This window comes from Mastomys coucha, unplaced genomic scaffold, assembly GCF_008632895.1.
Source record: "Mastomys coucha isolate ucsf_1 unplaced genomic scaffold, UCSF_Mcou_1 pScaffold15, whole genome shotgun sequence".
Classification (NCBI taxonomy): domain Eukaryota; kingdom Metazoa; phylum Chordata; class Mammalia; order Rodentia; family Muridae; genus Mastomys; species Mastomys coucha.
This window is the reverse complement of record NW_022196897.1, coordinates 37001665-37027354: the sequence shown is the minus strand read 5'-3', so window position 1 is coordinate 37027354 and position 25690 is coordinate 37001665. Positions and strand designations below refer to the sequence as shown.

General features: G+C 45.6%; 1 protein-coding gene across 1 annotated transcript in view; it reads right to left on the bottom strand.

Moving 5' to 3' along the window:
- Positions 1-25690, bottom strand: part of Kif5c (kinesin family member 5C) — a 161767-nt gene that overhangs the window by 30187 nt on the left and 105890 nt on the right. Inside the window, exons 12-21 of the mRNA XM_031370185.1 lie at positions 24585-24757; positions 19520-19588; positions 17316-17522; positions 14756-14902; positions 11282-11470; positions 7759-7876; positions 5589-5665; positions 4947-5056; positions 2553-2654; positions 2285-2345 (exon numbers count right to left, since the gene is read on the bottom strand). Coding sequence (XP_031226045.1) covers positions 2285-2345; positions 2553-2654; positions 4947-5056; positions 5589-5665; positions 7759-7876; positions 11282-11470; positions 14756-14902; positions 17316-17522; positions 19520-19588; positions 24585-24757 — 1253 coding nt within the window. The remainder of the gene's footprint in view (positions 1-2284; positions 2346-2552; positions 2655-4946; positions 5057-5588; positions 5666-7758; positions 7877-11281; positions 11471-14755; positions 14903-17315; positions 17523-19519; positions 19589-24584; positions 24758-25690) is intronic.

Genomic DNA, 25690 nt, shown 5'->3' with positions numbered 1-25690 from the left:
AGGGTAAACACTCAAGTCTCAAACAGCACACACTGCAGGAATCTAGTCTTGGATTTAAGGGAGGGGGCGTGAGGGTGGTAAGGGAGAAGGAAGAGGAGGCATCATGTCAGTGGATCTGTCCTTGTGTGTGGGATGGATGGACATGCTTGTAAGTGGGGGACAGCCTGTGAGAGTGAATGTGTGTAGGCACAGCCAGATTACTAAGGAAATAAGGAAATGAACTGTGGGAGGGAAAGAGAGAGAATAACTGAGTAGACAACAGAGGTTACTAAGGAAATGTGCCATTTACTATACATTCAAGGACCTAAGACAGCAAAGGGGTTGACTACTAGTCCTACATTCATCATGCTCACAGGGAAAAGAACAAGGAAGGTTAGGCGTGTGAGAGTGTAAGAAAGTTGGGATGTGAGTGGGGAAAGACGAGGTACGGTGGGGATATGAAAGAGAGAGTGTGTGTATGTATAATGTGTGTGTGGAAGAAAGTATTGTGAGATTGTGTGTAAGAGTGTGTGTGTGAGAGAGAGTGTGTAAGAGAGATCATATGTGAGAAAGTGTGTGTGGAAAAGAAAATGTGTGTGAGATTGTGTGTGTGAACAGTTGTATATGGAAGGGAGAGTGTGTGTGAGAAAGTATGTGTGAGAGAGAAATGTAAAAGAATATATATTATATGTCAGAAAGAGAGTATTGTGTGTAAATGTGTTATATTTGTGTGAGAAAGTGTATGTGAAAGAATGTGTATGTGTGAGAGGGGGTGGGGCCCATGAGAGTGCTATGTATGAGTGTGAGCCGTGGCTGGGACTGAACGTGCATGTCTCAGTTCACTGAGCATTGTGCATTGTGAGGAAAGGAATGAGAAAGGCAAGCAAGCGTAAGTCTGAAGTACACAACAACTTGTGTAACATGAGCAGAATGTTTTTGAATAAAAAAATCACTAGTGTGATGCAGTTATGTGTGCGTGTATAGGAATACATATGAACATCATATGGACAATCAGAGCCTATGACCGAGCCCAGAAGACATCTCGTGTGTGGTGTGCTGACAAACTGTATGTGCAAATGCACGTGCAAGCTTTGTGTGAGGACAGCAGAGACACAGAAGGTAAACAAGGGTGTACGGGTGTAGGGGTGCACATGGGACACAAGCAGAGAACACCTGGAATTATCACACATCCAGGATGGCAGGAATCTAGGAAACTTTCCCTGTTCAATATTTGCCTGCATTTCTGTAAGAACATTCAGTTATGTACTGCATTGCTCTATTAAACTATATAGGTGAAGGACTTCATGGCTTTTGTCTGTTTCCTATAGATGTCACCCTTGAAAGGTCAAACCTCCTGTCAGCACAGGCATCTGACCCCTGTCCCAAAGGCTTGTGTCCTCATTTCTCTGAGGAGCACTTTGTACTGACCCAGGAGCTAGCATGCAGCCTCAGTTCCAGATGGGAGTAGCCATCTGCCTACAGTCTGAGTCTCCAGGTCATTGTGGATGGGCTCTGTCCCACATAGACTCCGTGACACATGAGTGGGATCAGAAGGCGCCACTGAATTTAAACATGTGCAAGCCTAAACACATTTTCACTGTATTACGTTAGGATGGTTTGGGATAAGCCACAGTTGTGACGTGTGACCAAACTGCTACCCTGCACAGCCACTGAAACGAAAGCTGCCAGGGGAAGCCAATGGCTGTAGGCACAGCACAGAGAAACCCAACAGCAATTTCAAATACTGAGCTCCTTCAGAGGCATGCAGAGCCTCCTGCTCTTCTTTCTGCCCCCCCCCCCCCTTCAGGGCACCGGCTCCGGCACTGTCCTCACGGGACTGCCCTCTACCCCGCTTCATCCAGATGCACACTGATGTCCCTGTTGCTGCCACAAGTTACTGCTCCTGCATGTTCTTCCCTCTGCTCACTTCATCAGGTCAGCATCTAGAGGACAAAATCTCCCTACAGTGTGTACTGATATGGCCAAGCATCTAGACAAGGGCCCAACTAAATAGGTGCTTGCTAAGCATCTGTTAAGAGTTGAGTGGAGTCACAAAGTGCAGACACAGCTTTATAATGGAGCTCAATTCTTATTCAAGTATTTCAGGATTACGGCACTAATAACTAAGTATCTGGTGGATTAATTCTGTTAAGAAGTAATTCTACAAATCCCAGTCTGTCGTAGAATGCTTCAGCTAAATGCTATATAGGAAAGGTGCACGCAGATAAAATTTTGGGATAGACAATTCAGTAGATCAAACACGAATCAGGCCTCTGAGAGTGAGCTAAGTTGGAAAGTGACTCACCACAGTCTCCTCCAGTCCCTTGAGGTCCTCCCTGGCTTGCTCCCTTTTGTCATTGAGCAATCTGAGAGACAGAAAGGAATCATGAGCCACTGAGGGAACACCAGAACTGGAGCAGATGAAGTTTGCAGCTAAGGCATACGAGCAAGTCTAGGCAAAGAACAACCCAAGCCACTGCTGCTTTTAACAGCAGGACCTAGCGAGAATCTCCAGGGCCCCACTGGGGCTGGTCCTCAGGGATGAGAAGTCAGGGAAGGGTTAAGGCACTCACAGGAGCTTCTCCAGTCTCACTTCTCTCTCCTGGTCCTCTATTTTCAGCTTGTTATAATCAGAGCTGAGCCTTTCCTGTTCCAGTTGCAGTTTCTGATTCAAACTGAAATTGAGAGGAAAAAGCAATATATTCCAGGTCAGCTTGAACTTCTGAGTCATCCGCCTAAAGCTCTGGTTCTCTTCCAGCCCCATTAGTTCTGTGCAATAAAGGCAACAATTCGGGAGGATTCTGAGGGATCAGAGAACAACCTCACAGCTTCTTCTTTGCCCGAGTGAAAACTAATTTCTGGGGAGCAGCTTGGAAGCATGAAATGAAACAAAGGCTTTGCGGGTGTATTTATAGTTTGTTTGTGTGCAAGGGCTCTGTGGGGATATAATGACATTGGGGAAAGGATGATGCTTGAAAATAGAGAGGAGAGAGAGAGAGCCCTATTATACTCATTCTGCTGCTGTACACACCCAGAGAACAGCTGTATACTCAGTAACTATTTGGCCATTTCAACACTGCCCCCCCCCCACAAGTGTCAGACACTGTCTTCCATGGACAGCAGCTGACATGGAGGCAGCCCTTGGTCTGTTGAACAGTCACACAGGCTTTATGAAGAACACCACTAAGGTTTTGTGGAGACAGAAAGTCAGCATCTGGCTGTGCTGGTCAAATTTATGTCAATTGGACATGAGCTGAAGTCATTTGGGAAGAGGGCTCTCAACTGAGGAACTGCCGCCCTAAGAGCTGTCTGCAGGCAAGTCTGTAGTACTTTATTATTATTGATGAATGATATGGTAGGGACTGGCTATCAGAAGAGGTGCCATCCCTGGGCTGGTGGTACTGGGTGCTGTAAAAAGGCAGGCTGAGCAAGCCACGAGGAGCAGGCCAGTAAGTAGCACTCCTCCATGGCTTCTGCCTTAAGTTGCTATCCTTACTTCCCTGGATGGTGACCTGTAAACTGTCTAACTTGAAATAAACCCTTTCTTCCCCAAGTTGCTTTTGGTTATGATGTTTTCTCCAGCAATAGAAATTCTAAGACAGGTGGGTCTATTCCATTTCTGCCCTATGCTGGTGCTCGTAAAACCATCCGAGAGGCTGAGACCACAAGACTGTGTGAAGGAAGCCAGCAGCACCAAGAGCCCAAGTCTAGCAAGCTCCCACAAGGAACTCATGCACTGATGTCCTCACTACCTCCCTTTCTTTCTTTCCTTCTCTTTCAGAAGAATGTCTTGAGGGAGATTAATCATAATTGTATCCAAGAGAAGCTCAAGGTGTGTTGGAATGGGAAGGTGCAGGAGGGGTGGGGACAGGGCATGCTGAGAGCTGTCCTTAGGCACACTACACAGAGCCGGCGCACCAGCTAGACTCCCACTGCCCCCCTCCTCTCCTTCAAGATGCAAATGCTCTTGCAAGCAGCTCACATACTTTGAAAAGATTTGGATCAGTAGCCTGGAGAATTAAACGCTTAGCTCCAGTCTGATTCCTATTTAGTCGTGTGACCTTAAGTAAATAATTCAACCTTGCTTCCTATATCTAATTCTTCATCTATAGAAAGTAGCAGTGGTGGTGGCGGGAAGGGAGTGAGGGTGGTGGAGGGGATCTTGCTCTAGTCAGGGGGAGGGGCAGCGGGGGGAATTCTATTTCAGTTGACATGTTTTCTTTGTGATAGTATGCCTTTTAGGGGAGCACTGAAAAGGCTGTTCTGCAAAGGGGTTCAGAGACTGCCAAGAAGATCTACTATGTAACAAGCATAAAGAACCCCAGAATAAGATCCCCTCAGAAGGAAGCTTTGCAGCTGGGGGACTTGTGCTACAGAAAAAGGAAGTGGAGTGGGGTGGAGCAGGGGGTTCCCCCAAGGACTCTGAGAAGGCAGGATGTGGTTGCAAGGCAGCATCCAGAGTTAAGTTGCAATGATGTCATCCTGAGAGCAGTGGGAAGGCATATTGGCATCTACCATGGACAGATACACACTGGCACAGGTCTTTGAGATGTGTGCACAGGTGACCAGGTAGTTACAGGTGCATAATCTGTTGGCTGAAGAGGCAGCAAAGCCAAACAACTTCTCTGGAGTGTTTAATTCCTGGGTGAGGAATTGTATTGTGGGTTTTTTTTTCATACTTTCATTTAATCTTTCTGGCTCCTGAGCATGCATCTTCCAAGCTGAGTCACCCCTGAACTGGCTGGGGTGATGTGAAGGGGTGGCTGGGCCTTCATGCCACCTGCTATAACAGAGCTTCAGGGGGTTGGGCTCCAGATGGGAGCACAGACCTCAGAGGCAGCACCACCTGGGCAGAACAGAGTCCAAGCACAGAGACAAGGCCCCTGGCCAAAAGCCATGTCCTTTAAGTCTGGCTCCCAAGGCCTGCCCATGCCCGCCCGTGTCCCTTGAGCCCCCAGCCAACTCACTCCCGAATCTCATCAATGATTCTCTGCTTCTCCTCAATCTCATCACGAAGTCTGGACAGCTGCTTTTGATGCGCTTCCCGGTGACTCTCCATCTGCTGCTCCAGAGCCTTCTGCAAGCCAGGCCAGGAGAAACGTGGCATCAACTAGTCGGCACTCGGCCCACTCTGCCCACTCTGTGACAAGCCCTGGATCCCTAGCTACCTCCCTCAAATGTTAAATCCCAAAATGAAGGGTGATTGTGGCTCCTGTGCCCAAGCTCCTGGCCTTGCTTCATTTGCATGGCAAAACCCACGGATCTGTCACAAAACTGAGTGGGTGCCAGAGGCAAACCAGCCCAACAATAGCACAGAAAGTTCGCCTTTGCCCTTTTACCTCCTCCCATCAGAGATCCATGGTTTTCCCAACCAGGCCAGTCAGCACACTGCTTTCTTACTACCTGGGTGACTCCACACAAGTCACTTAACACCTTCAGGAACAGGCAACACGAAGATATGAGTGGAAGGTGTATGCAGAGACACTTCTGGTTTCCTGTATAGTCCCATCAGCATCTTGTGACTACGTCAGGCCTAGCCATGGTTCCTGCCCTCTCTATCTTACTGGACTGGGGACAGCTGTGCACACATCAAACACACACGCGCTCACCTTCACCTCCTCGGCATCCTGCAGCCTCGTCAGGTGCTCCTTTTCCTTATCTTGGAAACTGACTTCGTGCATTTTTTCTGTTTCAAACAGTAAAAAGTGACTGGAGAACAAAACCATGTTTTGACAGGGTGCAAATGCCAGGCAGCTTGTGTCACCAGTCCAGCATGGAGTAGGAGTAGCCTGGCAAACACCCAACATCTCAGCCAGACCTCTCCTGTGCTGTGGCCTGTGGACTAAGACACCACTACATAGATTGCATCCCTGGTGGGCTGCATCCCCAGGGAAAGGAAATGGCTACCTGGAAGCAGGCAGCCCCAGAACCACTTCCTACCTAGCCTCTGGGAGCAGGCCCTGTGAGTGTGGGGTAACATCTGGATTCATGCTACTGGGAGAATTCCACAAGGAGTTAATTTACCTCCCAGGAGTAGCTGTTGATTTTCTAAGAATCTAGTGCAAGAAAACAAGCTAACGACGAAAACAAGGGAAACAGATACATACTCTAACACTTTCTGAATTCACCAGGGGGCCTGGGTGGGCAGGGCTGTGGCCGGCACTCCTGTCTCTGTGTATTCGTGGGGTTCCCTGAGCATGTGTGGAAGGGCAGTGAGCTGCATAGCTGGAAGGTGGGTGGGGAGCAAATGTCATTTGGGCAGTAACATCTGATTCATCATTTCTCTAGTATATTTTACTTTATTTTGGGCCTTTTCTCCATTTATATTTCTATTCAGTGGCCCCACTGCAGCAAACATATGCAAGACAGGAAAATGCTTTCCTTTGTTCAGTATTAGGTGGCATGCTTTACTCTCAACATGCATTCCTTACCACAAAAATAAAATGTTACAAAGCTATGGCAGGGCTCTTTCTTCTTAATTTGCCTTTAAACCTGACGCAGCATGTATTTATCCAGTAAATAGCTTTATATGAAAATAAAAGAAATGAAATAATAACATCATCAATCCTACTACTCAGAGTGTTTTTATTTTAAATATTAATTTCATGGAATACAAGGATCCATTTATCTCAGTAACTGCAATAAAGATTTTATCCTAGCACTGCATTATAACCATGGCCACACATATGCATGTTCTGTCTCTAACATGAAGACTGGTATTCTATTAAGGTCTACTGAACTTTTAGATATTTTGGGTAGTTTGCTTTTCTCCTCTTCTCTGCATTCTTGTTTATGTTTTTCTGATCTAAAGCTCTGTGATGAGGGACTGGGAAAATGGCTCAGTATTTAAGAGCACTTGATGTTCTTCCAGAGGACAGAGTTCAGGTCTCAAAACCCATACCATGTGGCTCATAAATACTGATAATTCCACCTACAGGGCACTGAACACCCTCTTTTGGCATCCTCAGACTCCTACACACATACACACACACACACACACACACACACACACACCCCTTTAAAAATATAAAATAAAATTCTGCAATAAATGCTTAAAGTTCGAGGATCAAACGGCCTGAAGAACAGTTAGGATTATTCACATTGTTCTATAAAGAACTGATCTTCATTTCAGCCTTCGCTATGTGTGGTTGGTCTCATTCTGCACACTGCAATGTTCTTAAACCCTGTTCTGATTTCTGCATGTCTGATGGCCACCCTTAATTTTTGCTTCTGTTTACTCAGATTTATTAAGTGTTTCCTGTGTCAGGTACCACACAACTAAGGGAAGAACTTGTTCAAAAGCCTAGCACTTAGTCCATGTTCAGAATCCCAAGGAAGGGCACGACCCATAGGCTCTGCCATAAGACAGAATTTGCACTTCAGAATCACCCCTAGGACCCAGCAGAGTGGCTAGTCCAGAGAAGACTACAGTGAGAGCCCTCAGTAATACTGATTTAGCCACAGTCACTACCTTGGTTGCTCCAAGGCAATCATAATAGAAATAAGCAGCACCAGAGACACATCTGAGAGGCCTAAGGGACAAGCTCTGCAGAGCAAAAGGTCAACTGGGTTGGAAGGAGAGGATGCTGGCCCAGTCAACTGAGTGGGCAGAGGGAAGCTGGGAAGCAGCAGATACACGGTGGGAGAACACGGGTTTCTTTCAGACATGCTGTAGTTCCCAGAAATGTTGTAGCTGAACAAAACTGAACATCAGAACTCAGCCAGCTAGAGATTGGCTTAGGCCAAGTGTCTGACACCTGCAAAGGAGTCAATATTTACCTTGGGCCCGGAGCTTGGCCAGCTCCTCACTGAGGGAGTCCTGGGACTCTTCCAGCTGCCGCCTCTTCTGTTCCATGTTCTGCATGTAGTCTGTCAGAGATTTGATCTTGGCTTCATGCTTTGAATAAGAAAACAGATCAGAAGGAAAGGTGAGTACCTAGCATCTGGTTGTCCAGGCTTGTCTGGAACTGTCCAATTGCAAAGGACAAGTTAGAGACCTCCCATGGAATGGCTCATATTTTGTCCTTTGCCTGGGAGTTCTCTGTTCCTTCCATGTACTCTGCAGCTCTCTTTCAGATGCTGCATGGCCAGGTCCTTGTGCTCTTCCACTTCATGTGGGGGAGGAGAAGGAGGAGGAGGAGGAGGAGGAGGAGGAGGAGGAGGAGGAGGAGGAGGAGGAAGAAGATGGGCGGGGGGGACATCCAGGGCTGAAGGCCTCATTCTTTGCGCATGTACCTATAGATTCAAACATCACATGTGCTCGTCTTCTGTCCCTCAGAGACAGTTCAACTCTGGTCATTAGAGACCTTGCACCTTAAGGTTTCCTCTCTCTGAAGAGTTTCCTCTTTGCTGGTATCCTTCACACATGCACACAATGTCCTGGCTAGCTCCTTACCAGGTTTTGTCATTTTCTCCAAGCCCTTGGCTTCTACTTGACATTACTGGGTTTTTTGCTCATGAGGGCGTAGAGTAGATACTTAATAAACACCAGTGAAATGAGTCAATAAATGGGTGGGAGTGCAGGGGCTGAACGGGCATAATGGTGACTTCTAGATAGATAGAATATGTAGATTGTCCCCCACAGATCTGGGGACTCATGTTTGGGCAGGACGACCCAGTAGAATGAATTCTAATGACATAACTCCTTAGCAACTCAGTTGGAAGAGATATAAAAACAGTTTTTTTGGGGGGGACAATATGAACAAAGAAGAAAGAATTTCAGTGATTCTGAAATTCCTTAAACTACACCAGAACAGGGAAAGCCAAGGTTTCTGATAGAAGTAAAGGCTGAGTCAATGGCTTTCCGTACCACAGCAGAGTGGGGAGCTGCACTGGCTGCCAGCCTAGGAAGGCTTCCTTGACTTTCAAAGCATCCTAGCTCTCATATGCCAGTCGGTGTCACTCTGAAGCCAGGGATCCCACACTTCAGAGTGAGTGCTGCTCCTCCTCCTCCTGGCTGCACTAGCTCCAGTGAGCAGCATTCACAGCCTACATCCATGTCCAGGACACACTTCGAGCACTGCAGATCAGATCAAGTCATGCCCTTGTCTAGAGGCTCTGCAGACTGTACGCCTCCTCCTTGCTTACCCACACAGGGCACAGCTAACCTGCTCCGAGTAGTCATGTCAGTGTACAGTGTGCAGGGGGATTTGGGCATGGAGCTGCTATGTCCAGCTGGACAGAGAAAGGGCTGAGCTGTCGGCCATGGATGCTCTGCCTGCGGCTGACTTCAGCCCCCAACTGTTGGGAGTAGGACTAGACCCCCAAGTTCATGCCACAGTCTCAAAGGCGATCTAGAAATTAGAGTTGGGATGTACTTTCCTCTAATGTTTACCTTTTTCTCTCAGTTTTTATAAATTATAAACAAGTCTTGCTGCAACTTTTAAAGAAAGTTCTTGTTGCTAATGACAATATAGTTATTAAAAAAACATGCCATCTTACAATGTGTGTGTGTATAAACTGTTTTCATTTTACCTTATTTTATATAATTATACTTTCCAAATGCCCACATTTTATGGATTTTTGTAAAGTGTTATGTAATATTGTTCCACATAACTTCACCATTTGTCTATCAACAGGTATTTGGGTAATATACTTTACAATAATGTCAAATAATAGTGCATCCAATACTTTCCACATAAGCTTTTAACATTTTAACCAAGAAATTATAATATCATATGAAATTTAAAAATTTCATCCCCATTACCAATGAAAAATAGAATATATAAAATTACTGGACCAAATGACACTTATGGGTTAGGGAGATGCACAAAGCCTTCTCTACAAATATAACGGCCTACATCGGAATCTCCAGAAGCCATACAAAAGCTGACAGTGGTGGCATTTGCCTACAGCTCCAGTACTGAAGCTGGACAAAGACAAGTGGGTCCCAGAGTATTGTTGGACAGTCAGTCTAGCCAAAGCACAAGCACTAGACTCATCATCATGAACAGATATCCTGTCTAAATAGCAGACAGGAAAGCAATAGAGGAAGGTACCCAAGGTCAGCCTTCGGTCTCCACATGTGCTCATACATGTGGGCACAACTGGACTGAGCTCACACATACAGAACATCAGATATGTATTTTTTTTTCTAGTTTTATATTTTCCCAGTGTTTTCAAAAGGATTGCTAAATTATATCTCATCATGTTTATCAACTTTCCACCACATACCAGCACTGAATAGCCCTTTAAATAATATTTTACTTAATATAAAAACAACCCATAGAATCCATTTTAGAAAATTAGGTTGGAGCTCTTCCTATTACTGCATAATATGTTTAAAGCCATAGCAGAATCTCATGCTCTGCCTCTTGATACTGTTAGACACGCCAGTCCACACTGGTACCCATTTCCCCAAATGACTCTGTTATGAGGGGGTGAACAGAACACAATGGAACCATCACAGAAATCTCAAATCCAAAAGTAAGCTCACATGCCAATGTAGCCCAGAACTGTCCCATGGTCCTTTGCACTACCTTCCTGAGATGGAAATTCCATTCCAATGGGGAAAGATCTGGCTTGCTAACGCATCAAGGAAATATACCCTGCCCTTGAGAAACTCAGACTTTGTGCATTTGAACAATGTATTTAATCATAGTCAAATATTTATTTGAATAAAAAGAATAAAATCTTCCTATAGAACTTTTTAAAGATCACGCAAGAAAATGCACATAAAATGTTTAGTACTGTGTGGACACGTAATAAACAATGAAAACAGTGCCTGTCACCACCAGCAGCAGCAGCTTCTATTCACTCATCTTACACTGAGCCCGTAGTAGGGATTGACAGATGTAAGAATGCTTCCCTAGCATTCTAATAGGAGACTTAGAGATATATCATATGTGCTCAACTACCTAGTCACCATGGGTGGGCAGCGAAACAGAGATAGATGCTTTGAAGACAGAGAAGACTTGGGGGATTTGTGTAATTTACACAACAAAATCTAGCTTTAAGGATAAGCCCAGAGACCAGGCTTGGTAATACATACTAACCACCCATATATGAGTAGGAGGTGACAGGGTATGGCTGAGAAAAGAGCATGATGAGTTCAAGGCTAATCTTAGACTACGAGCAGCATCAGACCAAACCACTACAGGAGGAGGAGTTCAAGCACAATCTAAGCTACAAAGTGAATTTTTTTTTGTTTCAAAAACACAAGAGGTGTGTGGGCTACCTTACGGCATGCTCACATAAGGCCAACTGCATTGACTCTCCGTAGGACACACTATTAACTCCAAGAAGGGCATGGGGGGGGGGGCCTCAATAGATGCTCTTGAACAGGGATGAATGGATAGCCTACCTGCGAGATAAGCAACTGGCAGGCTGCCAGCTCCCGCTCGCTGGCATTCATCTTCCTGTTGGAGTCCATTTGGGCACTCTCCAGCTGCTTGCTACGGTTCACGAGAGACTTGACCTCCGACTTCATCTTGCTAATGTACAGGCGGGCCATGGTGAACTCCTCCTCGATGACTCCATTCACATCTGCCAGCTGAGCACAGAAGGCAACATCAGAAGTTTGTGGAGCTCCTGACACCTGACCATGGGTCCCTGAGACATCCCTAGCTTTCAGGCAAAAACTGTAGCCACAGGGGAAGCTGAAAATGAATGTGATGAAGTCATTGTCAAGTCTTCAGAGATTACACATGAGAACGTTCCCATCAAAACCCACATCAAATATGCTCCTCAGTTAACCACACACTTCCTTATAATTGATTTGAGGATAGAAAGGATGACATGAGAAGAAAAACTATTAAAGAATTTTTAAAGGAGAACACTCCTCAGATACCTCACCCTGCATGCCTACAACAGTGACCCAATGTCCCTATAGGGCCCTTCACAATCCTGCCTGTAGAGAAGCTCCGCCCAGCACTTCAATTCTCTTCTCGATACTTTCCACAGTGGTGAGGAGCCCAATGTCTATGTACAATGGCTCAAATATAAAAGACTGTCGCCACACTCTTCAAACAGAACCTCTAATGCCAGAGGATGCACCATTCATCCAGTGCCTGCTCGAGAGAAGAGTCCCATGCTTAGCTATCTGCTGCTACCAATCTTTTTCCTTGCCTTTTTCGAGCTGCCCTTCCAAGTAGACAGTAACCTACTTATTAAAATATCTACGGACAAGCCTAAGTTTACATTGAGAAGGGATGGTGCTGAAAGAATTCCTGACTGAGGTAGATCTAGTTTCTAGTTTTCAGAACTCCACTGGAAACAGACCCATCTGCTGAAAGGCATGGTACACAAGCCGGGCCATGAAGAAAGTAGCTTTGTGTGCACTATATTTAACCACCAGGGGGCAGCCTTGCACCTTAGGAAGACTATGTCCCAGCAGAATCCAGCCCAGGAAGGCCAGCGAGGAGTCTAATTTCTGATGTTCAGTGTCCTCCCACTAGCCCCCTCTCTGGCCCTCCCACCTCTTCAGATGTTATCACCACTGTCACTAAGTCACATATTTTTCTGTGTAAACATTTGAGAACTGAGAGAAAAATATATTGGGTGTGAGCCCTGAATATTGGTAGCAAATATGAAGTATACAGTTTTGTGTGCCTTTATTGTGATTTTTAACCTTATAAGAATTCAACAATACCTAACAATGACTGCAGCACAATACTAAGTGAACAGCAGGAAACACTACAATTATCAGCTGCGACTCCCCATCGTGGGCACCCTTGCTAAGCTGCTAAGCTTAAGTTGGGTTTGTGACTGCCTTAGATTTGCCTCCTAATATTGCTCCCCATTCCACCCCTCCCATAATGCAACAGCACAGATACACTTGCAGCCTTTGTCTGGTCTAGCATGGAAAGAGGCTCTCTAGGAATACCATGATCTATAAGTGAGAGTCATCAATGAAATTAACTAGGGCATCTAGTGTTTGGAACCTAAAAATAATCCCCAAACATGAGATTAAGTATTTAAAAATGCTCTCATCATACTTGTGGTTTCCGGCAGGAAGGGCCTCTAATGACAAAGCACAGACATGCTTTGATTTCATTAATGTGTTCATCAGCTCTGTGTAAGGACTTAGCATAAATATACCTTTCCTTATTGTTATCAGCAGGAGGTGCCAACGTCCCACAAATCAGTTCCATGTGGTCCTTCGAGCCTTTAATCAGCTCCGTGTCAGAACTGCACTGCTCAACAACATGTGGCTCTAAAAATTAACCATCAAACACAGACCAGCCAACCTGGAACTTAACAGATTAACCGGGCAGGGCCAGAAACTGCCACCCTACGGCTGCACTGCAGCTAAACTCACTCAAGGGCACTCAAATATTCAGCCGCTGAAAACAAGATAGAAAGTCCCAGACACAGCCCAGACTTTTGGCACCACCCAGCAGCTTTCTGTTTCCCAGCCATGACTACAAGGTTCCCAGGGTTCAACCACTGCCAGCTCTCTGAAGGATCATTGAGTGAAGGTAAAATGTTTACACTCAAAAGATTTTGTTGTCAGGCTTCTGAGCGTTCTGGCAAGTTCAGGAACACCATTCCTCCATGCAGTGTCTTCAACAAACACAGGAACTACTCAATCCAAGGTGCTTTGTCGTTGGAAAGCTATGCTCGTCAAAAACTGTGGAACCCAGCATTGGGACTGAGGGACAGGCCGGGTGGGTCATCGCCATCCTCAGAACACAATCCAACAATGCACAGCGAAAGTGAGAAGCTGACTTCTCTAATGTTAACCCCATTAAAGGTATTTTTGTAATTCTCTATCCTATTTTTCTGGTTAATGACAACCTATACTGTGGCCAACCATTGTTCTTCACTGTTAACATTCTTTCTTCCTTCTCATCCCAGCTTTAAGACAACTCTAGACCACTCTCCATTTCCTCTCTTTCTCACTTCCTTGTCTTCAGGGGCACCAGTGTTCATGACTCCAGGGTATAAGCCATTGATGTTAATCTAATTCCATGTGGTTCATGTGACCTATACCTGACTAGCCAGCATTGGCTACAATCTACTGGAAATTTCTGGCATATAGTCCTCTCTCCTGGATAAAAGTAGTCAGAGGTGTAGCCCACTGGATGTAAATGAATGAAGACTTGACTGTTGGTGCTACAGCAGTGATCTTGCTACAATGAGGCAAAAACTTAAAGATATGAAAATGAAAGAGACTAAAGGACCAGCAGAGAGAAAACAGAATGGCTGGGTCCTCTATATTGTGGAGTCACTGCAAGGAAACAAAATTGGTTTCTCTAACTCTAATAAGCCATGAGTCATCCTATTAAAAGACAGAGTCTGCTTCAGTAGGTCTGAGGTCAGCCTGGGGTCTACGTTGCTAATTAGACCCAGGTGATGCAGATGACCCTGAGGAACAAGGCTCTGGCTCCTCCTGTTGCTCATTATTAAGTGTGGTTTATTCTTTCAGTCACTGCTAGCTGTCTATGACTCTCAGCTGGAAGCTTTCTCAATTCATACTGCTTGGCTGGAGAATTATCACTGATTTGGGCTCTTGGGGGGGGGCTTAGAACTGGCCTGCGGCTTCTCCCAGCTGAGCCTCAATGTGAGGACAGTGCAGGTAAGGCTAAAGAAAAAAACCGAGTCACACAAAACCAACCAAGACTGGCAGATGCTCCCCAGACCTGAAAGGCAAATTGTTCCTCTCCTCCAGCCCCTCCTCCAGCCCCCCTGCTTCATGCACTGGCTCTTCTTTTCCTGCCATCAAGGATTTCCCCAGCATGCCACATGTGCAGAGCACAGCCCTGAGCCTTGGGTGGTGCAAAGCTTGACTCGGATCACACCAGTCAAAGTAGGGATAGAGAGAAGTCTGGCTCACAGTCTTCACATCGTTGGTGCCAATAATTCCGCCTATCTCCCCCAGATCCTTGAGAAGCAGGTTCAGAATCTCCGTGGCCCTCTTCTTCTGGTGGTTACTAAGCTCTTGCAGCTGACTCAGCTCTCGCTGGGTGGTTGTCAGTGTCGTCTGGAAAACAAATTCAGCCACATGTTACCAAGGTGGCCCATGAATTCCCACATGTGACCTCCAGAACTCAACAGCCCATGCCAGACCCAAAACAGCTCATGCCAGACCCTGCTCTTTAATCATTCCTGTGATCTCAGTGGTAAAGAACCCTGAAGGCCGACTGTTGCTTAGCACTTGCTTCTGATACAGGAACTTAATTCAGTGATGTTAATATTGTAAAACTAGGTATGTATTATTACTAGATATGTATTATTATTATTATTATTATTATTGAAATGCTAGCAAAGTGAGTTACTGAAAATGAATCCAGGGCCCAGAGCATGGATCAATGGGTCAAGGTAAGAACTGACTCCAGCAAACTGTCCACTGACCTCCACCCATGCACCATGGTGCATGAACATAAAAGTAAATAAAATGTAATAAGGCTTTTTAAATAAGTAAAAGGTTGGAGAGATGTCTCCATCAGTAAGGTGCTTGCAGCACAAGCATGAGGGCCTAGGTTTGATTCCTGGAAACTGTATCTGGGCCTCATGGTGCACATTTGTTATCCCAGGACTTAAGTATTCCTGTGGCCCATTGGCCAGTTAGCTACCATACTCAGTGATCTCCAGGACAATGAGACTGTCTCAAAAAACAAGACAGAGCACTGAAGATGGATGCTGACGGCTGACCTGGTCTCTACTTGTACACATTGGCACAAAAAGCAGCCCTGTGTTTATAGGATGTAACTCCATTTTCTAACTCAGCAAATGTTATTTCATCCCCCTTGTTCTAATTCAGGTTCCCCAGCTCCATGCTCAAACAAAAATCTGCTCCCTGGTCCAGATACCCTGAGTAATGGGTCTGGAATCAATAGCCCAGACAAACCTTAATGAGGATAGATAACAACTTAGAACATCTTCTAATCCTCAGGGAAGCCAAATTAAATACTATAATTCTTCAACATTACTCAAGTTCCATAGCAGAGCTTTTTCAAAAGCAGCAAAAGCTTGATTTTCTCACCAAACTTCATCAAATTAACCTCTTTTCTATCCTCCATGTTCGTTACCAGGAGAAGCGATGTGTTCTCTACTCACAGCAATGGAACAGTACCTCTTCCAGTTATCTTGGTACTAACTCAGCCTATGCTGCAAGAGCAAGTCCTCTGCTCCCGGGGCCTTGCAAGTTAATTCAAAGGCATTTGCAGTGAGTCGCTACAACTTACTAAAAATAGCATATTAAAGCAGTCTGATAATAGTTGTTCTGACACAAAATGAAAAGCATACTACAGAACATCCTGCCTTGCTTTAAGACACACAACACAGAAGGGACAAGCTGTATGAACCCAGGGAAACACTAAGCAGAAGCGGAGTAGCGGTCCTCTCTAAGTAAGCCTGCAGTGACGTTGATCAGCACTGCCAACTGTTTGTTTCACCTTACTGAACACCACAGACACGGCAGCCCTGTCTCCTGGAGACCATTAGGAAGGCCTTTTTTCCTTCCTTCATGCAGTAGGATGTGGGGAGCAAGTGGCACTCACTTCCTGTCCGCTCCCCCACCAGCAACCAGTGCTTTCCTCCCCACCGCCCCGCTCTGAGTGCCCAGGACCAACGTTTCTATTGGGCAGTGTGGCACAGTCCAGGCCACCAGGCCATTCAGGCAGAGCCACCAAGGACACCAGGCTACAGCCACTCAACTTCTCCTTGAGCCATCTCCAGGCAACAAAGGGCATGGCATTTGCCACATCACCAAATGCTCACTGGCCCCAGCGGACTGCCTGTCACTAGCTCACCAGGTAAAACCCACAGCATCTATCTCTCAGGGAGGAACCGGAAAGAAAGGGATATTCTGGCTGGAGGCAAGTTAACAGGACCAGCTCACCTCTGTCCTCCTGAAGCTAGGACAAGAAGCTGGGAAGGTGGCGTGCAACATCATTCAGTAGGATGTAAACAATGGACTGCTTAACTCCTGTGGGTCCCCCGCCTTTGTTCTTTAGTGACAGTGCTTTCAGTGTTATTCATTATCTTTACTTCACCACACACAGAGGTCCTTGCTAAGTGCTTTACATGAACTGTCACTAACACACATGCCACTGGAGAAGCACATTATCGTCATTTTGACAAATAAAGCAATGAATACTCAGGATGTTTAAACATCTTGCCTGAGGCCAAGAGAGTCATAAAGTCAAATTTCTCACTAAGCTTTTTCTGGATCTAGAATCTGCGTTCAACTATTTCCAGAAAGCATTCTTGCTGATGTCATCAGCTTCCTGGGTGTAAAACAGCTGTGACAGGCCGTCTGTGGTGAAGACTGCCAGAGAGGCCTCAGGGAGCAAACCAAGCCTTATACAGATAAGCATTCAGTCAACTGCCTTCCTATAGAAGTCTGTTAACAAAGAAGTCCCACCCCCTTTAACACCATTGCTCCAACCAACCGTTTTCTGGGCCAGCTCATCAGTCAGTTGCTCATTGGCTCTGGTCTTGTCCTCCACTTCCTGTGACTTCTGGTCATAATTGACAGCCAGCTCCTCCAGGGCCTGGAGGACTTCTTTCACCTCGTCTTTAGCTGCCTCGTTTTCAATCTGGAGGCGTGTCAGCTCCTCCTGGATCTTCTCGTAGTCCCTTCTCGTGGAAGCTAGAAGCTGGGAAAAGGAGACGGCCAGTTGAGTGCACTAATTATATGTCAGCAACCTGTGCTTTCCATGCACAAAGCAATGTTAAAACCAGATACAGGAGAACAAGTTGGAAGCATTTAGGCTGTGGAGAACTCTGACTGTGTGTTACAGATGCTAAACACATTTTCAAATGTTATTTCAAAAATCTTTTCTCTTTTTTTCCTTTTAAGAATTGTATGCTAAGTCAGAATGAGGCACACACACACACTCACATACACACAGTCACACACACCAGGGCACTACAGCTGGTTGGCTTTTTCATGTTAAACAAAAGATGGGAAAACTGTTTTTAATGACTACACTGGCAGAGCCTTTGGAAGCAGTGCCACAGTTTCATATTGTATGTAAGTTGATTTCAAAATCATCCAAACAGTACTTGAAATGAAGTCACTTTTCCTTAATGTATATCAGAACTGTATAGAAGAATATACCCTACACACTAATACATGGTAAAATGAGTTCTTGGGCTTGTGGATGTTTCATTTAGCTGTTACCATTGTTATTTTCTGATTTCCTTAATGGACATTTATTGCCTGCAAGGAAAAAAAATGTTAAAGTTTGAATGGTAACAAAAGGAACTGATCTAAGGCAGCTGAACCACTCGTGGAGATGCAAAGAACACGTGGAGACAGACAACAGAAACATAAGCAAGTGGCCTCAACCACGGCTAACACAGGAGCCTATTAAATATGGTCCATGTGACTCCCAAGGAACAGACGGCCTCCCTGCAGAATCACAACCATTACATTGGAAAGATGATGGGAAGCAGAGGGAAGGAAACGGATACAGTGCTTCCTGGGTGTGGGGGACTGAGGCTGGGACATCGATCTCTGCCACCTGCCAGCGCTGCAGGAGCCAATCCACAGCACTTTAGCAACAAAGCATCTTAAAGCACAAAAGAGAAAAAATACTTAGGTGATCTGGCAGATTGGCTGGCGGTGCTTTGCTTGGGTTCTTGTTTGTAAAACCCACAGCAAAGCGGTGCAATAATGACATTTATGGTAGAACTTAATGCTGGTGTGTGTCGGGGGAAGCCTGAAACCAGGTGGTCGGCCTCCTTTTTAGTGTACCAAATATACAGTAACAGCACTACGGCCCCAGCTGGCTTTCCTCTTTGATGGTCTACTTTTGATTTTGTTTGTGTTTTCCCTATAGGACAGAGCAGGGGGACATGGTCTATGCTAAAATACATGCCAGACTTTTATAACCAACCACCAGGTTACAGAACCAGCCTAGGTGCCCATCAACAGACAACTGGGTAGAGGAAATGTGATGGACATAGACTGGATGAATGGATGATGGACAAATCAACAGGCAGGCAAATATGTGGTAGGTAGGTAGATGACAGACAGATAATTAATATATAAATAGGCACAATGAAGTTTTATTTAGCAGTAAAGAAATAGGAGATCATGTCATTTGTAGGAAAGGATCTGAGACATCATCATGTTAAGCAAAATAAGCCAGACTCAGGAGGACGAAATCACGTACTTCCTGTTCTGAGTGGACTCTGGGGGGCTTGGGACAGGAAGCAGAGCAGCAGGAGAGGCTAACGGGGTGAATACGATCAATTAGACTTGGATGCGAAAACCATTCTGTTTACATGAGGCAGTTTGTAGAGGTGAAGTAGCTTAAAATAACAATGTGCTGCTATGCTGAGACAGAGCAGGAGCCACCTTCACCCAACCACCAGGAGAGAGGCGTGTGCCCGCCCCGCAAAGATTGAGTGCAGCACAGGGTAACTCCTGAAGCCTCAAAGCATACAGAGTCAGGTGCTTGCTGTCTACACACAGCCATAGCCAACCTTCAGCAGGCACGGAGAGAAGAGCTACCAAGAAATCTCCAAGTGCTTTAAGGTTTTAAAAAAGGTTGTTTGCAAATTATATTTCTAGAGCCAATATTATCAATGAGAAGTAATTTTAAAAAAAAGCCCTCTGTAAAAAGGAATTCATTGTATCTGTTACCTCATCCTGGTCCAACATCTGTTGCTTCAGCTTTTCAGCCAACTGGCTCTGCTGGTTAATTTCATCATCCTGAAATGAAACATCATGTTTAATTTATGGTTAGCTGTGTCAGTTTTGATATCCTGGTGTCCTTTCCAGAATCAGACACTGAGGGGCCAGTCCCGAGTTCACTCAATAGATGGGGAAAGTGCAGCAGGAGCCATTCCAGGAGCTTATTTATTTGTGTATTTCGTCACACAGAGCTCTTTCTAGGAGATATAATGTCTACCTAGAGAACCCAAATCCTGCCCTTCCAGGAACCAGAGGTCTTATACTGGAGAAGTGATAGGGACTACAGAGACATCCTTCCCCAGATAAAAATGTAAGCAGAATGGATGGCCAAACCCATCTGGACCAGGAATGTTGCCAAGTGATGGGAAGGAAGGACCACTACACCATGTCCACTGACTCAGAGTAGAACATCTAGTGCTTCCGTGGAGTTTTCTCCTTATAATAGACAGCCCTCTTGACTGGCAAGCAATAGTCTTGTCAATTCAAAAGCAAACCAAGCAAAGAGGCCCTGCAGCCAGCTGGGTGTGCATGTAGGAAAACAGCAGTTCTCTTCTCCGCCACTAGGTGCTGCTGTTGAGAAAGCAAGAATGCTCTGCCTGCCTCTTCCCCCACCAGCAAGTCACCTCCAGTGAAGGACAGGTAGCAGGCTTGAGGCGGAACCACTATGGAAGAATGTGGCCTTTCCTGCTCTGTTTTCATGATTTCAAATGAAATTTTAAGCACATTCTGTGGGGGGAAAGAGGAAAAAAAAAAAAAAAAACAATGTGGCTCTAGGCTCATATCTCCTTCCGTTATAAAAGTCCTATTGGAATACCCGTCTCGTATGGCACCCCCAAGCAGTCAAATACAGCTCTGTGTATTACATTGTCTTTGTGCCAGATCCTGCCTCTGTGTTTTCCTCATTAAAGGACCTCTCTCCTGCACTTTGGATCTGATTCAGAGATGAGGTGAGAAGGGTGAGTGGCAGAGGCTGATCACAGAACCTGTTTGCCACAGACATCTGTATGGTCTTCGCCAGCACTGGCTCAGGGTTAGTGATGGTGTAGCTGGTACTCTCCAAAGAGCACCAGCACTCTCGCATCTGAAGGGTAGGCTCTACACACCCTCAGCCTGTGTCTTTGGTCTCACTATATGCTCAGAAAGCTCGTCTGCACTGAACTTTATATACCAATGTTTCTTCAAGGGCTGTATAAAATATTGATTATTTTCCTCCTTGCCAAATCCTTCTGGCAAAAAGGATTAGAGAAATTACAGCACAGCAAAACTGCCAAGAACTGGCACTTCCACAGCTAACTCACTGTTTTGTAGGCCATGTTTTTCTCCAACTTCATACATTTAGCATGTCAGTTACAAGGACCAATTTTGTATTTCTGCTCCCCAGCACAAGAAGAGAAAACAGCTTAACATAAAAGGCCCAAAAAGTTCAACCTCATCTCTTCCCCAAGGCGACGAAACAAAACAACCCAAAGTCCACACCTGCTCCCTAGGGACAGAAGTAAGAAGGGGCAGGGTGAGATGAGCTGCGTTTGCACACTGCACGCTTGGAAAGCCTGAAGACATAGCCTTACTCCCTGACAGGTGACAAGCTAAGATGTGATGAGAAACCATCCAGGAATGCTAAAACAGGGCTGCATGAGAAAGCAAATCAGTACTAGAGAAAAGCCTTGAAGTAGGTTTGCCCTTTACGAGGGCAACTTTCCAAGGAATCGGTGTTGTGTCTCTGATCTCACTGTATTTCTCACCCTATCTGAAAAGGTATGCGGTACTGTCTGCCGCAAGCGTTTCTCACAGGGCAGGCTTAAGCACACTCACTCTGAGATAAAAGATTTCAGCCGGGAGGTGGTGGCACGCGCACACCTTTAATCCCAGCACTTGGGAGGCAGAGGCAAGCGGATTTCTGAGTTCAAGGCCAGCCTGGTCTACAGAGTGAGTTCCAGGACAGCCAGGGCTACACAGAGAAACCCTGTCTCAAAACAAAAACAAAAACAAAAACAAAAAAACAAAACAAAACAAAACAAAAACCAAACAAACAAAAGATTTCAAAGTACTTTTCAAAAATTATTTTTGTAGTTGGATCTTTCTTTTACATGAAATGATACAGTCACCTCATTTGTCAAAAAGTCACTAATCTAGAGATGTTTTTTGATAAGCAGTCATTAGTACAGTATGTCATCAACTTACAGTTCTTGAATTGACTGCCTTCAGTGAGAAAGACAAAGCCACTATCAATGTTGTTACCCTAGAACCCAGCCCCACATTGTACTGACACCCCTTCCCATCCCCATATGAGGTGTCTTCTCCATCAAGCAAAGAGAACCCACAGAGGAGAAGCCTGATGAGAAATCTTGTATTATAGTAGACTGTTATATAACTAGGACTTTTAGTCCTCATAACAATCTTTGAAGTGACGTCTGAGTTACAAATAAGAATAGCGTACAGGTAAGCATGGGCATTTCCCCTGCACCTCTTATCATTAAGCCACAGATCTACTATAAAGTGCGAGCTTTTCCATCAAGTATTGGAACCTTGGGTTTATCTCTTCTTAGACCCATGAGGAATAAATAGCACAGAGGGACTTGGAGAAACTGTGTAATCTTTCTCCCACTGTGTCCTAAGAAGACTTACTGAGGTTAACCAGTTCCTCGGTTCAAGGGCTAAGGCCAAAATGAAATGAGTGTGGGGCTCAAGGTCAAGAGCTATGAAAACTCATTCCTACTCTACTAACTAAGACATGCAACCCACCCAGCTGATGCCCCACTCCATCCCAGAGACTTCCATTCTGCCATTCAATAACCGAAGAACACACTTTGTCCCAACTCATGCACTCTCAAAGTATCTACACATCTAAATCATCAGAAGCTTGGAGCTATCCTCTAGAGTCTGAGAGGTCACATGAGAATGGCAGCTGATAGGACACAATCAAGCAGCTCACACATGGCTGAACAGTAGACCCGAGCTTTGATGCCCTCTAGGGCATCACCTCTGTGCTCACTTCTCTCCCATCTCTCTCAGCATCACAGAACCAACTCTGATCTGCCATCCAAGAACCTGTACACGTGGGAATCTGTAAAATGAGGAAGAGATTGCAATGACTTTTCCTCACTGTTGAAAACAATTTCTTTGGAGAAATCAAGAAGTTTGCAAAAGCTATTAACTTACTATTGATCTACTTTTGCATTGAGGTGTTGAGTATAATACCTAGGTTTAAAAAAGCCGGGTGGAGGGCACTCAGAGCATGAAGGGCAAAGTGCACAGTACACAGTTCTCATGGGTATGGCTATCTTCTGAGATGTGTTTGTGGAATGGTAGGGTCACCCTGCTTTAATGTTTGGGTGACATAACACCCAGAACCACAGACAAGCAAAGGAGAATCCTCAACCAGTCACATTCAGTTTGCAAAGGTGATACCAGACTCTGGGCTGTATCCCAAAGATAGAGCCCAGTAGGATTAATGGTGACATTCCCAGAACAGAACTATTACATCCAGGCCAGAGGTGTCCCCATAGCATCCGATACAAACCACCCCAGAAAAGATTAAACCAGACTGAAAATATCAGTAGCCTTGATGAAATGAACTAAGAGAGCTTAGACTATCCCAAGGGCAATCTGCCAGGGTCACATGACATACTGATTTAAGTTTCTGGGCCTCTGGGGTTCCTACATGGCCCTTTACTGGGGATGAGTGATACCTGCTGGTCAAGGAGTCTTTTTCTCTATTCTAACCTTCGCAGTTACATGACCATTCGAGTTTGTCCTAGGAGTAAGCATCCCCAGTTAACATGGTCAAACTACATCACCCAACAGTCTGCCTCTGAAAAGAGCTTCACAAGGAGAAAGGTATCAGTCTTTAATGTGATTAGGTTCGAAGCTCGGGGCCGTGGAGCTATGTGAATAACCTCATACTTGAGTCTTAGGAGTCTCCAACCTTGTCCCTAGTGGGGCTACTGTTGACTTCTCCAAGAAGAGAGGGAGAGGCACAGAGAAGGAGGAAAGAGACAAACACACTCATGTACTCTCACACAGCCATCCTCTCCTGTGATAATCTACTCAGGCAGATAGATTTCTGGAAGTGAGGACTTGTTTATCTAGACCAACCTCCTACCCCCAGTTCTTTTTGATTAGAACTTCCTACAGTTATCAAGCTAGAAAACAGGTATCAGGAAGATAGACATCCATAGTGGTCTGTAGCCCACCTCAGCTCCAGGGGGCTGTCTGTGCCTGCCACCTTCAGTCTTTGTACCAGAGTGAAGACTACCAGTCCCTGGCTAATGTATACAACAGGCACACAGGAGCTGCTTTCTGGGAGAGCACTGACCCCAGGAGGCAAGGAAAAACAAGATAAAAGCCTACCATCTCTATCTTCATTTTGTATCTCCCTTTACTTCGTGCCATGCACCTGATTAACTCTGCAGAGAAGCACGTTAATCACTCAGCGAGTGCCTATCTAAAAATCCATGATATCTAACCTATGGAATCCCCTTTCAAGGCAGACAGTACAAAGATAAGAGTAACTGAGGCACTCAGTGTCCTGTCCCAGACTCCCTCAAAGGTACCTGAATGCCTGAAGTTGCTAACCTAAACCTGTAGTGCCCTTGCACTCCAATAACAGAGGCTTGGAGACATGTTATCACAGGGTGAGATCAGTCTTCAAATAGGAGCTCTGAGCAGTTGGGAACTGACATATCCACCCAAGCAATATTTCTTGGAAGCATCCAGTAGAGCCAAAACTGAGGCAATCACCACACATTGACCAGGACGGTGGGCTTCATGATGTGTACCCTTGCCTGCCACCCAGTGCCTCCTCTGTTTAAACATAATGCTCAGGTCTGTGCCCTGAAGATGGAGTTGGGGACATGCAGCCCCTTCCACATTCTTCCCCCTAATGTGGCAACACTTATTGAATCATCTTCTTATCTCTCCACCATTAGGAGATTTATCTCTTTAAGTGGCCCACTGGGGCGGAGCGGAGTCTTTCGGGCCCACAGAGACAGGGCTCCTGCTCTGAACCACAGACCTTATCATCCAGCTGTCGGTACAGACTGGTGATCTCCTCATCATACTTCTCTTTCTCAGCAGAGATGCCGTCAACAACAGGCGTGATGTTATCTATGATGGGTGTGTTGTCACAGGGCTCCAGATTCTTCTGGTCCTTGGCGCTGATCTGTTCATCCTCAGGCACAGCTTCCCCTGAGAAAATACAGCAAGCGGGGTGCTGAGAACTAAAGAAATCAAGCATGCAACAACAACCCCTCCAGGAAGAATTCTAAGAATAGTCACTCCCAGTGACAAAGACACAGCAGACACAATAAAGAGTCCTCGTGCAGAGCTAACGCCCATTCTTTCTCCTTGGGAAGAAAGGTATAGCTAATTGACCACTGTTAGACCAAGAATGCATGGCAGAAATCATATTGGCTGCACTGGTCACAGAGCTGATCCAACTGCTCCAACCCCAGCACCGTCTGGGAGCTCCAACATACACTTTTCCTTTTGTGGGGAAATATACAGTGCTTACTAGAATCGAATTCTCTCTAGTCACCGATTCAAAGGGAAATAGACCTCTGAGGCATCCTAATTACCAATTAATTATGTTACTGTGTCATTAGTAGAAACAGCCAAAGCAAGGAACACAGTGCCACTGTTTAACAAGAACGCTGTGGGACTCCACTCCTCCCAATCTCAGACTCGTGGGAGCCAGGGGAAGTCAGGGCAGCCTGGACTGGAGGACTGTAGCAGTCCTGTGCGATCTCTCGCTCCACCACCACACTCTCCCCCAGGAAGCCCAAATTAATTGGCTCTGCTGGAGAGTTCAAATAGAATAATTTCTTGTGATGTCAGGTAGTCCCAGGAAAAGAAAAGGCAGCCAATCTGGAATCTACACATCACTTCTCAGCCTGCCGAGCAGGGTCTGCTGGCCCTTCAAAGGCAGCACTCCTTGATTTGACAATGCTAACAGAGGAAAAGGCATGGGTTTCAAGCTGGCCAAGGGCTGCCCCAACAGGAAAATCATCATGCAAAGACAGAATGTAGGAAACAGATTCTATGGAAACCACACAGCCTGACTCTGTCTTTCAGCTTGAACATTTGAAAGCAAACCCACACCAAAAGGCAGTTCTCCACCAC